At 42.3% G+C, this 16,747-nt stretch overlaps 3 protein-coding genes across 5 annotated transcripts in view; all 3 read right to left on the minus strand.

Moving 5' to 3' along the window:
* Positions 1 to 3,776: 3,776 nt before the first annotated feature.
* On the minus strand, positions 3,777 to 8,121 carry LOC138621879 (cyclin-dependent kinase inhibitor 1B-like). Its single transcript, XM_069700213.1, has 3 exons — positions 5,993 to 8,121; positions 5,416 to 5,577; positions 3,777 to 5,080 (listed from the first exon to the last, which is right to left on the minus strand). The coding sequence occupies exons 1-2, from the start codon at positions 6,396 to 6,398 to the stop codon at positions 5,429 to 5,431; spliced, it is 555 nt and encodes a 184-aa protein (XP_069556314.1). The 5' UTR covers positions 6,399 to 8,121; the 3' UTR covers positions 3,777 to 5,080; positions 5,416 to 5,428.
* An 83-nt stretch (positions 8,122 to 8,204) lies between these two features.
* On the minus strand, positions 8,205 to 11,070 carry cdpf1 (cysteine rich DPF motif domain containing 1). The gene is made up of 3 exons (XM_069700214.1): positions 10,747 to 11,070; positions 10,390 to 10,501; positions 8,205 to 9,216 (listed from the first exon to the last, which is right to left on the minus strand). Exons 1-3 carry the CDS (start codon positions 10,857 to 10,859, stop codon positions 9,088 to 9,090), a joined length of 354 nt encoding a protein of 117 aa, XP_069556315.1. The 5' UTR covers positions 10,860 to 11,070; the 3' UTR covers positions 8,205 to 9,087.
* Positions 11,071 to 12,415: 1,345 nt separating this feature from the next.
* pparaa (peroxisome proliferator-activated receptor alpha a) overlaps positions 12,416 to 16,747 on the minus strand; it is a 13,719-nt gene continuing 9,387 nt past the window's right edge. For 2 of the 3 annotated variants that reach the window (XM_069700212.1, XM_069700210.1), the window contains 5 exons: positions 15,789 to 15,927; positions 13,994 to 14,193; positions 13,632 to 13,901; positions 13,276 to 13,519; positions 12,416 to 13,174 (listed from right to left, as the gene is read on the minus strand). In XM_069700212.1, the coding sequence (XP_069556313.1) occupies positions 12,930 to 13,174; positions 13,276 to 13,519; positions 13,632 to 13,901; positions 13,994 to 14,193; positions 15,789 to 15,927 (1,098 nt within the window). In that variant the 3' untranslated portion in view covers positions 12,416 to 12,929. The remainder of the gene's footprint in view (positions 13,175 to 13,275; positions 13,520 to 13,631; positions 13,902 to 13,993; positions 14,194 to 15,788; positions 15,928 to 16,747) is intronic. The other variant, XM_069700211.1, reaches the window with a different exon arrangement.

Here is a 16,747-nt window from a genome sequence, read left to right on the forward strand (position 1 = left end):
ATGGACAACACCTTCAACTCCTGAATAAGGTAACCAAAACCAGATGGTCCTAGCATTACTCTCATTGACAAAATCAACTAATTCGCCTTTCACGTCTAAAATATACTACATTAACTCATAAAGTTAGGTTTAGGCTTCACGGCTCTCCTTAGAACCTCAGTTCGTAGAAACACAACATTTCGGGGCAATGTTTGTTCTAAACACAGGTCCACTTAGTCCTTTAAGGTTTAGGGTGTTTGAGGGGACAGAGTTCAGACAAGACCGGCTTCACTAACACACAGTGAGTGCGGAACTTCCATAATGTCCAAAGAAACATATATGCAACAAACTGCGTCCAGTGATGGAGAGACAAGACACAAACGTCCGAGAGTGTGCTTCTCTAGAGATGAGTGGACATCGCACTGCGGAAGCTTGTGGTCTGTAGTGTTTTCCTGTCTCCTTTTAGTATTAGATCAGCTTACTTTGAACCTTGACGGAGGTGTTACCAAAAACAGTATCAGGCACAAGGTAACGGATACCATCCACGGACAATGGAAAACCAAAAAAGATGAGACTCGAGCCAAGCCGGTACCGTCAGTGGAAAGGGGCTCAACTGTACTGTATCCTGCTGTGTGGAAAACAATTCAAGGAGCATGAAATCAGATCACGGTTGCGATGATTATTGTTCGACTTTTGTATTAAAAACTAGGTTTCGTTTGACGGCACTGTATAAAGTTCAGGGAATGTTTGCTGTAGTAACATATCAAAGAGGACTGAAATCTTGAGGATTACAACTTGAAAGAGATTGTCTGTATAGTTTTGTGCTGATGAATCAAATGCCGAAGCCTGCCAGTCTGCACAGTAACTTTTGAAAATGCAACAGTTTGTTTCCATCCTCTTTATCGAACAGTATTTGTATGCGTTAGTAGAGAACACAGCAGGCAGGCATAGTCTTGGTGACCCCTGCTGCAAGGCAAACTAAACACTCCTGCACTGTAGCAGCAGGCAAGCCAGCGTCTGAGGTCACACAGCTAGGCTGCATGAGTCACACAGCTCTGAGTGAGACCAAAATGTGTAAAGACTTCACATTGGCAGATTAGTTTGTTTACATCCTGCACTGGACGTGATTTGGCCAGCCTGCAGCAAGACACAGCCAAAGAGCCAGTCTTCCCTTTCCTGTGTAAAACTCTACCCTTCTCTGCCTCTTGCCATTTTCTTCCTTTCTTCCTCCCTTCTACGCTGTCTTCCCACCTAACTATCTTGACTTTATTGCTCCCACTCTCTCCGCTGCCAAGAGCACATGACCAGGAGGAAAACATAAAGCAGCTCTGCCGTTGTAAAGAATTTAAACGAAGTTTAAATTTTTTTTTTTTTTTTTTAAATCTGATAAATGAATAACACAAAACAGATGGGGAAGTTGTATTTCTAGATTAAAACAAGACATTTGTAGAAGAAAAAAAAAAATACACACCTCCGTTCCTCCCAAGCGGAGTTTGCCAAGTCATGAGCTCATACTTTGTAGGCCCTCTGCTGAATATCTCTTAACAGCGTCAGCTCCAAGATGTCAGACTTTTATGACCCATTTCTCCACTCGTTATCTGTAACAATAATTAGGGGCGTTCTAATTTAATGCTGGGAATATGGAAGTGTTTTCCTGACTTGGAAGCAAATTCAGGATGGCTCACAGTAAACCGGTGTGTGCTGGGATTGATTAAACTCTTCATACATCTTGAAAGGTACTACAGGCTGGTAAAAGTCAACGAGGCTACGGCTTTGTGTGCACGTGGATGTTTTTTTTGTTTTTTTTTACTGAGGTACAGTGTAATAATGAATAAGGTCACTCTGGGGTAACACACCCACACCCTCTACCGGTGGAGGTTTTGAGGTCATGCCCAGCACGGCCCTCTGAAATCCTTTAAAATGGTGATGTCATATTTGCTTCACACTGTACAAACCACTTCTGGTTTTCCTGCACTATGTCTTGCCATCAATAGTTTTAGTTTGGGCAATCGAACATCTGATCAGTACCTACAGATAAAGCTGTAGGTACTTAAACACAACTTAACTTAACTTAACTTAACTTAAAACACAACCACTTAAACACAACCACAAAGAAATGTAGCTTCGTTAATCTTATATTCAACAAAAATATCAATAGCTGTGATATTCTTCTGTGGAAAAAGTAACTACACCGCCCGGCATCACAATGTACTATTGCTCCCCTTTAGCGACATAGCTTCTTGCCGGTGTTTTGAAGCGTCCATCAGTTTCTGATGTCGACTTGCTAACATTTTTGACAACGCTTCAATGCAAAATTCCTTCAGTTCCAGTCGGATTCAGAAATGATCTGAAATGTTAAATAAGATATGCCTTCAGTTCTCCGAACTGATACGCCTTCAGTTCAGAGAAAACAATGACGCAAATAAAGAAGTTAGATGAACACATTTTTGTGCTCCTCCGTTTATGTTATGGAACAAATGTGCGCAGGTTTGAGTTAAAAATGGAGATAAATAGTTCATATAAAATTAAACTCTGCAACAACTGTGTAAACGAGTTTGGGCGTGGTGTATACTGATAGATTCTATCCGAAGAATCTATTTTCTTTTGGGGGGAAAAATTAGGCTTGTACTTTTCCAAGATATTTTATGGCAGAAATGTAAAATTTTTCATCAAAAGACACCTTGTGGCTTGACAAAACAAAAATGGATGTTTTGTTTCTACCAAATTCGACTGAAATCTGTTTCTACACAAAACAAAAATACACAGGAACAAGTTTAGGAAACACACAGACAGACAGGACTGAAAACTTCACTTGGAAGTGAAAGGACAAAAATTATGGATGGATCTGTATTCGGGCTATTTTTGAATGCTGATACATTTTAAAGTTATTCTGGCATTTCACATTTTGTGTTCAGATGTAACACATTTATATTGTTATAAATAGTTACAATCTTCTCTAAAAGTTTACAAACAGGGCATGAGCTCACTTGTGATTACTACACACACTCACAGCCAGTATGCGATATCATAGGAATAGCTCTCTCTCACTCGATCTGTTTTTGACTCCTACACGCTGGTATCAACAGGAAAGACTCAGCCAATGAAACTAATTGGGTGGTGTGTGTCCTCTGAAAAGAACAGCCTGTACTGTCCCGGAGCTCCCTCCCACTGCTCCCTGACTGGCTGGCTCCTAAGTGGTCTGCTTTTTTTCTCTGGGCTGTGATTGGAGACGGGAAAAGCCAATAACTAAACCCCCCCCCCCTTCTTTTCCTCAGGACATACCCTTGTTGTTTTCAACTTTAGAAGCAGAGCTGGGTTTCAGCACAGTCACAGTCTGCACTCTGGTGCTCTAGCTGCACTCAAGATGAACTGGATTTTAGTCCAACAACACACATTATTTAACTCAAGTTAAATTCCTACAGCTGAATTATTTGCAGACAGGTCACTAATACCTCCCTAGACGGTGTAACAGATATTTCTCCATTGAGTGAGTCATTGGTGGTTACCCTGCTTATCTGTAGTTATAGTCGATCATATCACTGCTGCGTCACTCCTCAGACTGTAGGAGCAATTAAACATCAGGTAGAAGACTTTGTAATTGCTATGAACAGTCTGCCACTTGACATCACTTTAAAGTGTGTTTGATCAGGGTGGAGATGCTTTGCAATTAAAATGGTGAGCACATGCATTTATTAGCTACACCAGCACTGCTTTTTTTTTTTTTTTTAAACTCATCAAATTGCAGTTGATAAAATATATATTTAAAAAAAAAAATACAAAGGACACAGGGCATAAAATTGATTATTAGGCTCAGTTTTGCAATTTTATTTATTTATCTTAAAAACAATAATGAAAATATATATTTACAAAAATGCACAAAAATGTTGCTTTGGGAAGCTATACAAACACCCACAAAAAAAAAAAAAGAAAAAAAAAAGCTCAACATAAATAAGTTAGTAAAATTTTTTCAGTGTTTTTCCAAAAAAAAAAAGAGGCACACAGGTACACTTCAAAGTTTTAACACCAAGTGAGGCGGTGTCACTTTGTTTTTCTGCCCTCACTAAAATGAGAAATGAACAATAGTGCAATTACATGTTCCACATGAATTCCACACCACAAACACAAATTATTTGACTCACATATTTGCATAAAAAGCCCAGTGATATATATTTTTGAACATATTCTATGTTAACCTGGACTGCACTTATTACAAGGGGCGGGGCGTGTGACCTAAAAGCCACTAAATATGAACTTAACTAATTTCAAAACAAAAGCTAACTCTTAGGATTATTAGCAAATACTGTTAAAAATTTGGTTGGATATTGCTCATCAGTTTTAAGCCACCCTCCATCCCTCCCTCCTCCCTCCCAGAAAAAAAGGCACTAACTTTGGCAAATAAAACCCTAAAAAAAAAAAACATAATTCCAAAAAAAAAAGATAAAAATTGGGAAATAGGGAGACATTATTTGCATGTAAACTTTATCTATCATAGCTATTCCCAGTCAGATGGACCCCCAACTTACAGTGTGGCCATCTGGGCCTTCAAAAACAAGATGTAGAACACTGGGAGAATAAAGCCATAGAAAAAGTGAAGACATTTTTGTTTCCACGTAACCCTGACTTTTTGAAATCTGCATTTTCAACTTACATCAATTACCTGAATAATGATACAAATGACCACTATAACAAAATAACATTTCTCTCGTGGAAATTGCACTGCAACTTCCTGAGTCAAATTCACACACTTATTTAAAACACATTTAACAAAAAAAAAAAGTATGAAAAGCATAACATGCTTTCTTATGTGCTACATCTGAAACATAGGTAGTAGATAAAAAATAAAAAAAATTAAAAAAAATTGAGCAAAACTCCTTTTGCACACTGCTACATTGTCTGCTGCTTCTGAGGCAATTTAATTTATATGAGTGCCAAAACTTGATAGTGTACATATTCAGTGCTTGTGCAGCCCCTCCTCCTCCCTTCTTTAGGAAAAGGCTGCGTTTTTTTTTTTTTTTTTTTTTTTTTGTCTTTTAAATTTTCTCTCCCGTCTTGTCAGATGATGAGAAAGGCTACAGTATTCCACCAGCAACAGGTCTCTGCACTGTGGGACAGAAAAGAGGAAACGTTGTTGTTGAATGGTGCAATTGAAAAAGAGGATCCTCATGCTTGATGTCACTCATGCGGAATCGCACGTACAAATGGTGAACAGTCAGACCTGGAAAGGTTGTGGAAGAGTTGTACAAAATTATTAGACGAAGGTTTGAAGGGCTGGAGACGTTGTTAGTGCTGCGTGCAGGAAAGCAGTCGTTTTCCAACTGCTGTGCATGCGTTACTGATGCGTATTATAACAACGTAACCAAAAGCCCCCGAAATACGTGTTGCTTTACATTCAAACCCGTGAAACAGAAGTGGCAGAGTGAGACGGTGGTTCCTAACCTGGCGCTGTTTTTCACTGCACCTCCGCACTGTTCTCCGGCCTGCTGGCTCCGCTCTCCTCCGCGGCTTTTACCGCCTGACTTCCTGCACCGTCCGACTGGTCTTCATCATCACCTTCGTCGGTACGCAACCTTTTACTGTGACACTCGTCGGAGCAACGACCTGGCAGACCAAAAAAAAAAAAAAAAAAAGTTTTTTTTTTTTTTTTTTTTAAATTAAAATACTAAAAAAAAAAAAAAGTTGTCAGGGTGTTGTGTCGAGCATTCACTTAAAAAAAAAAAAGGAAAAAAAAAGGCACCTTAAAAACCCGACAGGCTGCGGTTTAATTACAGCATGTTATAACAATGCAACGACAATTATTTGCAAAACTGCAACATGGCGCATTTTTTTTTTTTTTTTTTTAATCTCAGAAGTAAATGTGCTCTACAGTCGACCGATGGCACAGCACGGCTGAACCCCGGATACAACTGCTGCTTCGTGCCTCTGTTTGCACCGCGGAGACGCGCAGCTCAGTGAAACAAAAACAAAATGCGTGACAGCTCTAAAAAAAAAAAAAAAAAAAGTCAAGGTGTCTCACCTGGAGCTTCGGATCGTCGTTTCTTTGAACCATTTCTGCCTGGCTGGGCATCCGACTGCCTCTCCTGCCGGTTGGTGTCGTCGGGCAGGTCAGCCTGTCGCTGGGGCCGCTGGCTCCCGTGAGGCGGTCTGCGATAAAATTCCGGAGCGTCGCTGTCCTCCTCCCAGTTGAAATTGCCCGCAGGAAGCGGCCTGTCGCTGACCGGATCAAAGTTATACCTCTCTGTAAAAGACTGCGCCTCTTCCTGCCCCGAAGCCGTCACATACCTCCGTAAGTCCTCTCGGTCAGGTGTACCGAAAAGGTTTCTGCGGACCGTAGGTCTGACGTTGTCTGGCTGCCGCGCGTCCACCCTCTCCAATGTCGGGCTCGCATTAGAAAGGCGAACATCTGACATTTTGTTGCACATATGACAAGAAAAAAAAAAGCCACACACGCACAATCAAGAACCAAACCCTTTCAATCTGCTAGTTCCGAGTAGTAATCCTTTCGAAAGCAAAGTCACAGGGATGATGCGTGCATACTCCGCGCGTATCATCCAAATCGCGTGCGCGCAAAAAGTGGAATAAAGCGTCTCCGAAGGCGTACGGGGATTTAAAGAGAGCCACTCCTGTCAAGTCCGTAGTAAGGCAGATGGAAATACGTCAAGCCAAAACAGCCAACATGGCGTTAGAGCGAGCTATGAGTGAAGAAAAGTTGACATCAAGGACTATTTAAACAGAGAAGGCGATTCATTGGTGTGCTGTAGGACCGCCCATTGCCGCTCTTAAAGTTGAAGGGGGGTAACAACAACCCAGCGGAGCTACAGTAACTCTGTGCATGAATATGACCTAATTAATCTGTTGGATTAGTTTGAATACAAATAAAAGATCAAATGAAGGGAGGTTAAGGTGTGGTCATGTTTTAGCTTTCCATTAGTAGCTGACTCATTAAAGCTGGGTTCAGATTAGATATTAAAATGAACACAGAAAGGTCACAGATCTTATCGGATCCAATGAACTGACATTTGTATTTATGTTTTTGTGCACTGCAAGATGTTGCGGGTAAAAGAAATCTGATAATAGTGTCGATTGTCGCACCTAATAAGAACGTAAACATTGGAAAAGAGCTTTATCTCCCTGGCAGATGTGGTCTGAGGCCTCGCTCGGGGCTGGTTGTACCATCACGTGAATCAATCATCAAGTGATTGTACGGGTGCTGACAGATATCGCTGCTTCATCTGATTTGGTGTCACAGAAGCAGCTTAGGCACACTTGATTCAATCAGAGTAAATCTATTCAGCATACAGCTCCGGGTGGGGAGTGTGGGGGGGGGTTTACTGAAGGACACCGAGATGCTGAGTGTCAATTTATGCAGGAAAATTCCACCAAAAAAAACGCTTCACTGTGACGTCAGCTCCCGAGCTGCCTTCCGTCATCGTTGGCTCGCTGCCTATCGCTGTCAGTCTTTCACACTTTGGCCAGTGGGTGGTTTGCGTGTGCTGAGAATTTAAACAGCAAAGGAACGCAGAATGGTGCAGCTTTAAAAAAAAATAAAAAATAAAATCCCTTTGAAATTAGCATGTCATTTCCCCCCACAGGGATCTCAGTTTGCATCTTAAAAAAATATCCCCACATCTTGTGTTCATGGCAAGACCTATCGATTTTATTTTCTGTACATTCCAGATCTGTACAGGACTCCTGTAATAACTGCATGAAAACAGCGACCGTAAACACCACTTTGTGCCCAGGAGTTCACAATGTCCCGACTTAAACTCTACAGCGAGTGTCATCTGCATTCCTCGGCAGCGTTTGCCAGTAACAACCACCGGGCCTGCCTTTAAGGCCATGCTGTTTCAATTAACCCTCGAAAGGACTCAAACATCTCGTGATAAATACAGCGAGGCCATCTGTTCTGTCGACGCTATCGCCACCATCGCACTTAATCCATAATATGTTTACGCTGCTGCAAACTGTGCACGGCGTTGTGGAGACCGAGTCCTGAACTGAAAACAAGATTTGGATCTCACTGATGAAGACGGGAAAGCAAGAAATGAGGAAACACTTGGAGAAGGTCACACAAGCGTAAGCAAAGGGTAATACTTTTCTTCACGGCTGGAAATATTAGGGGTCGTTCCTCTAGATGCAGGGAGGGGAAAAAAAGAAGAAGAAAAAAAAAAAAGGGAGTATGTGCCCAATCATCCATCACAGTAAACATGAAACTCAAAGATGAAACCCAAAATTGATTTGTTTTATTACAGTTGTACCGAATCATGGCTGCAATTTTTCCACCAGGAAATGAAGCCTAAAACATCCCGCACCTTAGATATTTTATCATCATGCATCTATAGTTTTACTTTAACCAGTTTTTGTTTGTTGGGAAGCAAAGTTTGTTCTCTAAAGAGTGCATTATGAAAAGGCTGAAACGGGAGAACCTACCTAACACAGCTGAACGTAAGTAGTGGGCTGATGCAACCGGCCCACGCTCAGCCCATGTAGTCAGTTACTATGCTAGTTTGAGTCACACACACACACTTAGAGCTGTAAACTGTTTGCAAGGATCCAAGAATAGTTTCTGATCTGAGCTGCACGAGCAACCGGTTAAAATGACCTTCATGAGAATAACTGATCAGAAATCTGCAACAATTTAAACTCTGTACAGTCACATTTGAATATTAATTCATATAGCAATATGGCAATAATAATAGAAAAGTCACAATTTTACCCTCAAGGTCTATTAGTAGCAAAGTTACACTTTTAAAAACACCTGTAAAAATGTCACACCTGCTGCTTGCTTCTGTAAGACTCTTTGATATGAATAAATAAAAAAAAAAAAAAAAAACACACACACACACACACAAAGCCGTCCGATTTACCCGCCACAAGCATAAAGTCGGATTTTTCTACTGGGTGTGTGTTAAATTCCCCGCCAAATTAATAATAACCTGGAGAAACGATCATAAAAATATCAAGATGATTTTTCCAGTGCGGTGTTTTTGCAGTTTGGTCAGGAAAGCTGGAAAAACACCTTCACACACGTGTTTTGCTCGATGTGTGTCGACATGTACTTAAGAGATTTGTCGCAGGCTGGTGAGCAGGTTCTGCACCTCTCGCCCGGCATCATGAGACAGAAGCCGTGGAGCTCTGCTTCTTCTTCACCAGCTCGGCCCGAACCTGATGGGGGAACTGCTCCAAGTGCTTGTTCACACACTGCATGCAAAACCTCTTGGTGTAGAAGAGACTGCAGTCCTGACAAAAGAGAAACAAATGTACAGTCGGCGTTATTACCAGCGGCGGGAGGCGTTTTCAGGCCCTGAAGTAAAAGTACTAATACCTATGAAAATACTTCACTCCAAGTTAACGTCCTGCTCGTCAAAACTTTACCTCAGTAAAAGTATGTATTATCAGCAAAATGTCCTTTAAGTATGAAAAGTAAAAAAATACACACTGTGCAATAAATGCTCCCTGTCTTTTACGATCAATTATGATGATTTTGGAATAATATTACTTCTGCATTAATATGTATATGCATTTTAGTTCTGTAGTTATTTAAGGTTGCGCTGATTTTTACCTTTATGTACTGTTGGTTAGTTTAATCTACAGTAACGGGATCATATTCCATAAGATTATTATATATGTGTACCATTTCTGTTCTGTAAGAAGCACATATCTTCAGAAAGACAAGAGTATAAATTTGCATGTAATGGTAAATACTCAATTAAAGTACAAGTACCTTGAATTTGTACACGAGTACAATCCTTATAGGCAATACATGTTATTATTTACATACCCTCAACATCAGCGCAGTCTTTTATCCTTTTATTTTATCTATAATATGACATTGCTCATTCTGCCCCTTATTTCCACTGGGTGTCATTGTTATATAATTATTATAAATATTTTTTTTTAATTTTTTTATCTTCTACATTGCTGATGTTCCCAGAGTCACCAAACACAATTTCGTGGCACGCCGACAATAACAATGGAGGGTCTTACTCTTTACTATCCATTTGTGAAGCTGGTTAACTGATTTCAAGAGGCTCACATGCACGAAACAAACTCAGCACACGTGTCGCATGATTACAAAGTAATCTGAGGAAAACAAGCAAACCGCAGATGCATGTTTTTTGGGGTTTTTTTTTCTGCAGTGATTTTCGTCTCTTTGAGGTCAATTCACGCCAAGTGGAAAACTATAACCGGAGCACAAAGAGGTTTCAAAGCCACAGCAGGCAATTCAGCTTGAGCAGATAATAAGAGTTCGCTTTCTGTCCCACATCGCAGTTTAGGACTAAATTAGTCCCTGAAGAAACGGGCCGACATTTGTGCATCCAATTGCATAATAGAAAATGTATTCTGTGGCCAAAAAAAATAAAATAAAATAAAATAAATGGGACTGCAGCAGTGTAGTTTAAGACCTCTTACCGATCCCACGCAGACACGCGTGCTGCACAGGCTGCAGGTGGACCCCAGCACCAGAAACTTGTCCCGGTCCGGACTGAACGGGTCTTTGGTCACGAAACACTCCTCGAGCAACCTGGCGAAGACGACGAGAAACACAAACAGCAGCGAGCGTGTCTTTTTTTTTTTTTTTTTTTTTTAAGCTTCGTCCACATTTATGTAGTCGACAGGAGAGACAAAACAAAACCAAAACAAAGCCGCTGTAAGTACTTCGTACAAACAGCTGGAGGGCTCGTTTCTCTGCGTCCACGTGAGCGGCTAACAACATTAGCTTTCAGCCTTTTTGTTTTTGTTGTTGTTTTGCCTGTTTTTCCCACTTACACAATAGCTCTGGTGTTCGGTGGTTTCTGGCCGTAGTAAGTAAACGGACTACTTAAACCGCACGACCGGCAGGTAAATGTTTTTTGAGGGGATTCGCTTGAAGTTCGCTCCATCGTTCGCGGAAGAAGAGAAGTTTTGTTGCTTCCTGGTTTTTCTTTCTTTCTTTATTTTTTTTTTTTCATCGAGTCCAGCCATTTTTGTTTCGTGAAGCTTTACCGCCACCTAGCGGACTGGGGGAGTACAACAGCGACGCGGTAGAACGTAAATGATAATACGCTCGTCGTCAAATTATATTTATTTGATTTCAACGACTGTAGTTGTGTCACTTAATATGTTTTGATTTTATTGAATGGATAGAAATCTCTTAAATTTGACCTTAATTATTTCACAGGGGAAGCTGCTTATTTTAAAATGTATTTTAAGATGCATCAAATTAATGAAGGCCCATGTGGATAGACCTGTTTTGTATATACAATTTATGAAAGATCAGTGACTTGCCATTACTTTAATAATAAAATATTGATAAAATTATTCATGATCATTTTTTTCATAGCAGATAGTTTAGAACGCCATTAAAGGACAAATCTGTGTATTTGATAACATGAATGGCTTTACTGCAGGGCTATTCAAACTAAGTGGCTCAAAGGCTGTACAGAATATTTTCTCTATCACTGGCTGCAACTAACTGTCAGTAGATATATTAGTACATGAAATAAGTCCCGTTCATTCCTTTTATAGACAGCAAAATACATTATGCGTATAGTAAAACAGTTTAGGCCTGTTTATGATTGTGTCAATAAGCAGACATGAGGTGCTTTTAGTAGGTCCATGTCCATATTTGTTAAAGGTAAAAACAGTGAAAATATTCAGATAGGTGTCTTCTTGCAGGCCATAGGAAATTTCAAATGGGCTGCATCCAGCCCACAGGCCACAGTTTAATTAGCCCTGTATTACTGTGACAATTGGCAAAGCCTTAGCAAAATGTCTACAGTGCAAAAGCCTTTTAACTAATTCATTTGAATGAAGAGTTTGGTGACTCAGGATGAGCAGATAATATTGGTTTCATTATACAGTAAATCACAGGATTACAAATAAAACTGTTAAATATAGTAAGTTTATTTTAGGCTGCCACGTAACATAATTTATTTTATTGAAACAGTAACAGCATTTTTATTGTACACTATATTGTACATGTTAAAGATAAAGATTGTTTCATTATGACATGACACAATGATTCAATACTACATTTGGATTTGACGTTAAAGTCCAAAACAACAAGGCGATCCGCTCCTTTATCTGAGGCCCGTTTCACTGCCTGCAGATACACGCACGTCCCTTTCACTGTGGTCGCCGCATTCTTCTTCTATTTACAAAATACAACATAAACCAGTCCAACAGATTATTGTGTTTGTGGTGTAAATCTTCAACACTGGCCAAAAACCACAGAGAAAACATGTTATAATGACTAGATTTGTACAAAATATGATGAAAAGTGAGCTATCATGTTGTGTTGGCTTTTAACAGTAGGATTAATACAAAATACAGCATGACACATGAAATTACAGTATTTTAAAGAGACGGCGCCTACAGTAGATGTAAGTACTTGTTATGTGATGGCTGAACAAGTTGTGGTCAAAAATCTTAGCTCGGGCAGTAACATTTTTGGGGGGGAATTTAATGAATATTGATGCTCGTTATCTTTAATCTCTAATCTCCAAATGGATTTGGCCGACCTCAAAAAGATATACAAGAACTGGACATGAAAATACCATCCAAAGACATTCATGTTGTCATGTTCATGAGCATCGATCCTCAGTGCATACATGACCTCTGCGATTATGTACTTCTAAAGGCAAATTTCGCACAGCCAACTTCCTGTTTAGCTCGTAATACTAGAAATTATTGCATTTAAGAGAAAATCTCCAGGTGTAAATTTATAAATGTTTCCCCCCCCCCCCCCACTCACTGAAACAGCCACATTCCCTCCGAGAGCTGCCTTTCCCCCTCAACATACTTCCGGTAGTCGAGAGTTTCAGAGTCACATCCACAGAGGCTTCACATTATGCTACTTACAGTACATTCATAAGCATAATGGTACCAGTTAAATGTTGTATACCCACCTTTTGGATATGCCTGGCATACATTAATGCTTGAATAGATGTTTATGACCACACGCTAACTTGTCAGTACATGTCCCTGTATATCTCTTGCAGGAGCGGGTGCAGCGACGTCTCCTCCGTCGTCTTGATTTCCTGCACCAACTGAGCATGCTCCGTGACCAGCTCCCGGAGGTCAGCCAGTTTCTGCAGCAGTCGGGGGAAGAGGAAGGTGTCGTCCGGGTGGTTGGCCAGCAGGTGGAGCCGTAGCGCCTGAACGATGCTTTCCTGCAGCTGCTCGACCAGAGGTACATCCACCAGGCCTGGGCGGTCTGAGAGGGACACAAGACAATGACACTTTTTTTTTTTTATACTTTCAGGTCACCTGATTTATCTCCTACCATGTGTCAACCCTCCACAAAATGCCGGTTACCTCCGCAGCAGATGATAGCAGCCACAAAAAGAGCCAGGTCACTGTCGTCCAGCTCCAGAGAGTTGAAGCGCCTGGCGAACTGGAACTTGGGCTCCATCATGTCACTAAACGGCCGCCGGAGGCTCTTGAGGAACTCGCGGGTGATGAAGCCTCCGCCGCGGGCCACTAAGAGGCCGTCTTTGTTCATGCAGGAGGCCAGGAGGGTGAAGAGGGCTTCGTAAACGCCGTACTTCAAGAGAGTCACCTGAAGGTAGGTAGGAAGTGCCGCAACGTCACTAATACAAGTTGCATTTTCCCATTTCTCACGCGGACGGGCAGGGAGAAAAACGAAATGGCTCATGCAGCATTAAACCCACCTGGTCGTTCAGATCCAGGCTCTGGAAACCCGGCACAGCCTTGGCGAACTCCGTGAGCTCCGTGACCGTCTCCACCGAGGTGCTCTGGCAGCAGTAGAAGAGCCTGGCTTCAGCCTCCCTCTGCTGGAGTTCCCCGCACGCCACGGCCAGAGTCACCTGGCCAGCTTGAAGGCCACTCTCGAACTCTGGATAGTCCCCGTTTACCATGTGGGCCGCTAACGTCCTCTCTGCCAGCTGGAAGGTCTCCATGTCATGAATGATGAAAGGCTGCTGGGAAAGATAGAAGAGACTCAGTCTGTAGGTGAAACAGAGGACAGAGAAGTAAAACAGCCCACAGTTTAGCCTCCAGCTTTTCTCTTTACCGTCTTGCTGTTTTTTCCGGCGAGTATGAGTCGCGCTTTCGCCTTGTTCATGTTGAAGTTCTTGATGTAGGCTTCGTGGATCTGGCTCACCAGAATCTTGTGGTCCGCCTTCAATGAGCTTTCCGCTTCTTTTTCCACCATCTTGCTTTCCTCCTTGAGCTTCAGCTTTTCTGCCTGGGGCATCCGACCAAAGCGGATGGCTGGTGCATAAAACATTCACCATTAGAGACTGCCACGGCAGTTTGATTTTATTCTATTGTAAATCTACATACGGAGACATCAGGCGGACAACACCGCAGCACTTCGCCCGCGTCCAAACTAACAATCAGGCGCAGCAGATTCGGTGCATTCCGTTCTATTTTCATTCTTCGTGTCATGTTCCTCTCGCGTTTCTGCTCCGTCTGCAGCGGGAGGCCATCTCAACAAACCCGATGACCCCTTCAGCAGGCAGTGCAGATGACAGGCCAGATGTGAAGCTATACGGGCTCGTGTTTTCACAGTGTCGAGCTGACTCCGGCGGTACATTCCTGCAAAAAACCCGGTCAGTGTAAAGCACGTCGACGCTGGAGCTGAAAGACAGAAGGTTGCGGCCGGCTGAGCTCGTCCTGACCGCACTTTTATGAAACTGCATTCACGCTGCTGAACGCCAACTACCAAGCAAAGTTCTTTCACTGCCTTTTGATTATTTTTAGAGGCCACGTACGAACATTAATCACAAAGTGGACCAAAAACTAAAACATCTACGATTACTTAAATTGATCATGAGCGCCCCGTGGCGCGTTTTTTTTCCTTGCAAGTTTATTTCAATTAAATTTACACGCTTTAAAACACTCGTTTTATGGGAGCTAAAACAAACGTCAGCTGAATACCGAGGCGTAAACGACCCGGCTGCTGCCAAATGTATGACAATTATCATTTTGTCCTCTGTTTGATGTGTGATTTATCAATCATTCCAAAAGCCTCATAAGAAATCATAATAAGGTGATCGTTTTGTGACACTTGACAGTAGTTTGGTTTTGGGGTCATCTCCTTTTAATTGTATTTAATTTACCAACACAGGACAGTAAAGCAGCCCTCACTGAGAAAAACAACGCGCGTTTCACTTGTGACCACGTACGCATGTAACTGCGCCCATTTTAAACATGTATTTTGCCCCACGAGAAACATGGAACATTTCTTTTGGAACATTTTCACGGTGTAATGTCGGGTGCGCAAGCCCATGTTGATTCCCCACTTAAAAGCTTTTCCGCGTATTTCCTCCACGTCGTCACGTGCTGCAGCACGCGGTCAACGAGCGCCACACGCGTGGGAAAAACACGGGGAACCTCGCGGGACGACGACTCGATCGCCGCGCGACGGTAAAACGGACGCCCCGTCCGTCTTTACGCCGCTCTCCTCTCGGTCACGTCCGATCGGCCGGCCGCGCTTGCCGTGATCGCGGTGAGGCTGTCGTTAACTTAAATACATCGCTCGTCTGAAGGGAGTTTGCGCGAGAGAGCTGCATCCATGAGGGAAAAAAAAAAAAAAAAAAAAGGAAAGAAAATGAACTCTAATTTCACCCTCGAGCCTTTTTTTTTTTTTTCCTCGTCTCTGTGGTTATGACTCGCGTGCAATCAACTTTCCTCCAAATTAGATCATTTTAAGACTCTGATGTTTCAACATTTCCTGTGTAAACTGATGTCTCCGGGTTTCTGACTGATTTAATGATTCTTCTTCGCTTGTGCTGCTCTCACAGTACATTTTACTGTTCGGCGTGATCCTGTAGTTGTTGCTTCATGTAGTTTGCTGCCATTACCGTTGTGGGACATGCCTACGGACAGGCACTTGTGGAATCTGCAGTACTGGCACTTGTTCCGGTTCTTCTTCTGGATTTTGCAGTTGCGTTCGCACTTGTCATACTCCAGTTTCAGCCTGATGGTCCTCCTGAAGAAACCCTGATGGAGACAGGAAGACATCAGGTGCGTAGTAGCCATCAACTCTCTTAAGATGAAGCTCATCTTGAAACCTTCTCCTTGAAGGATACAAATAAATGTCCACAAAATAATTTGCTAATACTTGAGCCCACATGTAAATAAATCACCCCTCTTAATATCGTTGTACTCTGCATGCTTCCCTTCCAAGGGTCACGCGGTTTAACTGGAGGTTACTTGACAAACGCTGTAGCAAAAGTGAGCCGAAGACAATCTTTCTAAAACTGTAATAAAAAAAAAAAGACGTGGATCCACTCGTCTTAATGGTTAATCCAGGAATTAAAAATGTCTGCTGTTAGATCCCTGAACAGGTTACTTTGGGATCCATATACAACATGTGTACCGAGAGAGAGAGAGAGAGAGAGAGAGAGAACACATGAGAACTCGTATCTCTCCATGAAATCTGACCGTGACGGTACGGTCTACATGCCCGCCGTCGGACGTCTATATGTGCAGCATCTTACGTTACTACACGTGCGTTCTGTACATTTTAAGCTCTGTTCGCACCGGCGTTGCCTTACGTTTTGGATCGCATTCTAGCGAAACTATATTTGTTCAACACGACCGATGCACTTGAAGGTGTGCAATAATCCTCGACCTTTCCGAAGACGACCCCCCCCCCCCCCCCCCCCGACTGGACCCGACATCCCACCGACTGAGGAAACGCTGAGAAACGGGGCACAGAGACAACAGATGTCCAAACGTGTGCCAAAACATTCAAGCCTCTGATGTACTCCCGCACACGCACACACACACACACACACACACACACACCTACATGCTT

The sequence above is a fragment of the Brachyistius frenatus genome, unplaced genomic scaffold, assembly GCF_029030835.1.
Source record: "Brachyistius frenatus isolate BFR_SWC_R1_liver_20210118 unplaced genomic scaffold, ASM2903083v1 Contig_33, whole genome shotgun sequence".
Classification (NCBI taxonomy): Eukaryota; Metazoa; Chordata; class Actinopteri; family Embiotocidae; genus Brachyistius; species Brachyistius frenatus.

Coding starts and splice junctions, on each gene's coding strand:
- LOC138621879 (XM_069700213.1), bottom strand. CDS start 6,398: ATGTGCAACAAAATGTCAGATGTTCGCCTTTCTAATGCGAGCCCGACA. Junction 5,578..5,992: donor ACGACGATCCGAAGCTCCAG/GTGAGACACCTT, acceptor TTGGTCTGCCAG/GTCGTTGCTCCGACGAGTGT.
- cdpf1 (XM_069700214.1), bottom strand. CDS start 10,859: ATGGAGCGAACTTCAAGCGAATCCCCTCAAAAAACATTTACCTGCCGG. Junction 10,502..10,746: donor CCGAACACCAGAGCTATTGT/GTAAGTGGGAAA, acceptor CGTCTTCGCCAG/GTTGCTCGAGGAGTGTTTCG. Junction 9,217..10,389: donor CGCGTGTCTGCGTGGGATCG/GTAAGAGGTCTT, acceptor CTCTTTTGTCAG/GACTGCAGTCTCTTCTACAC.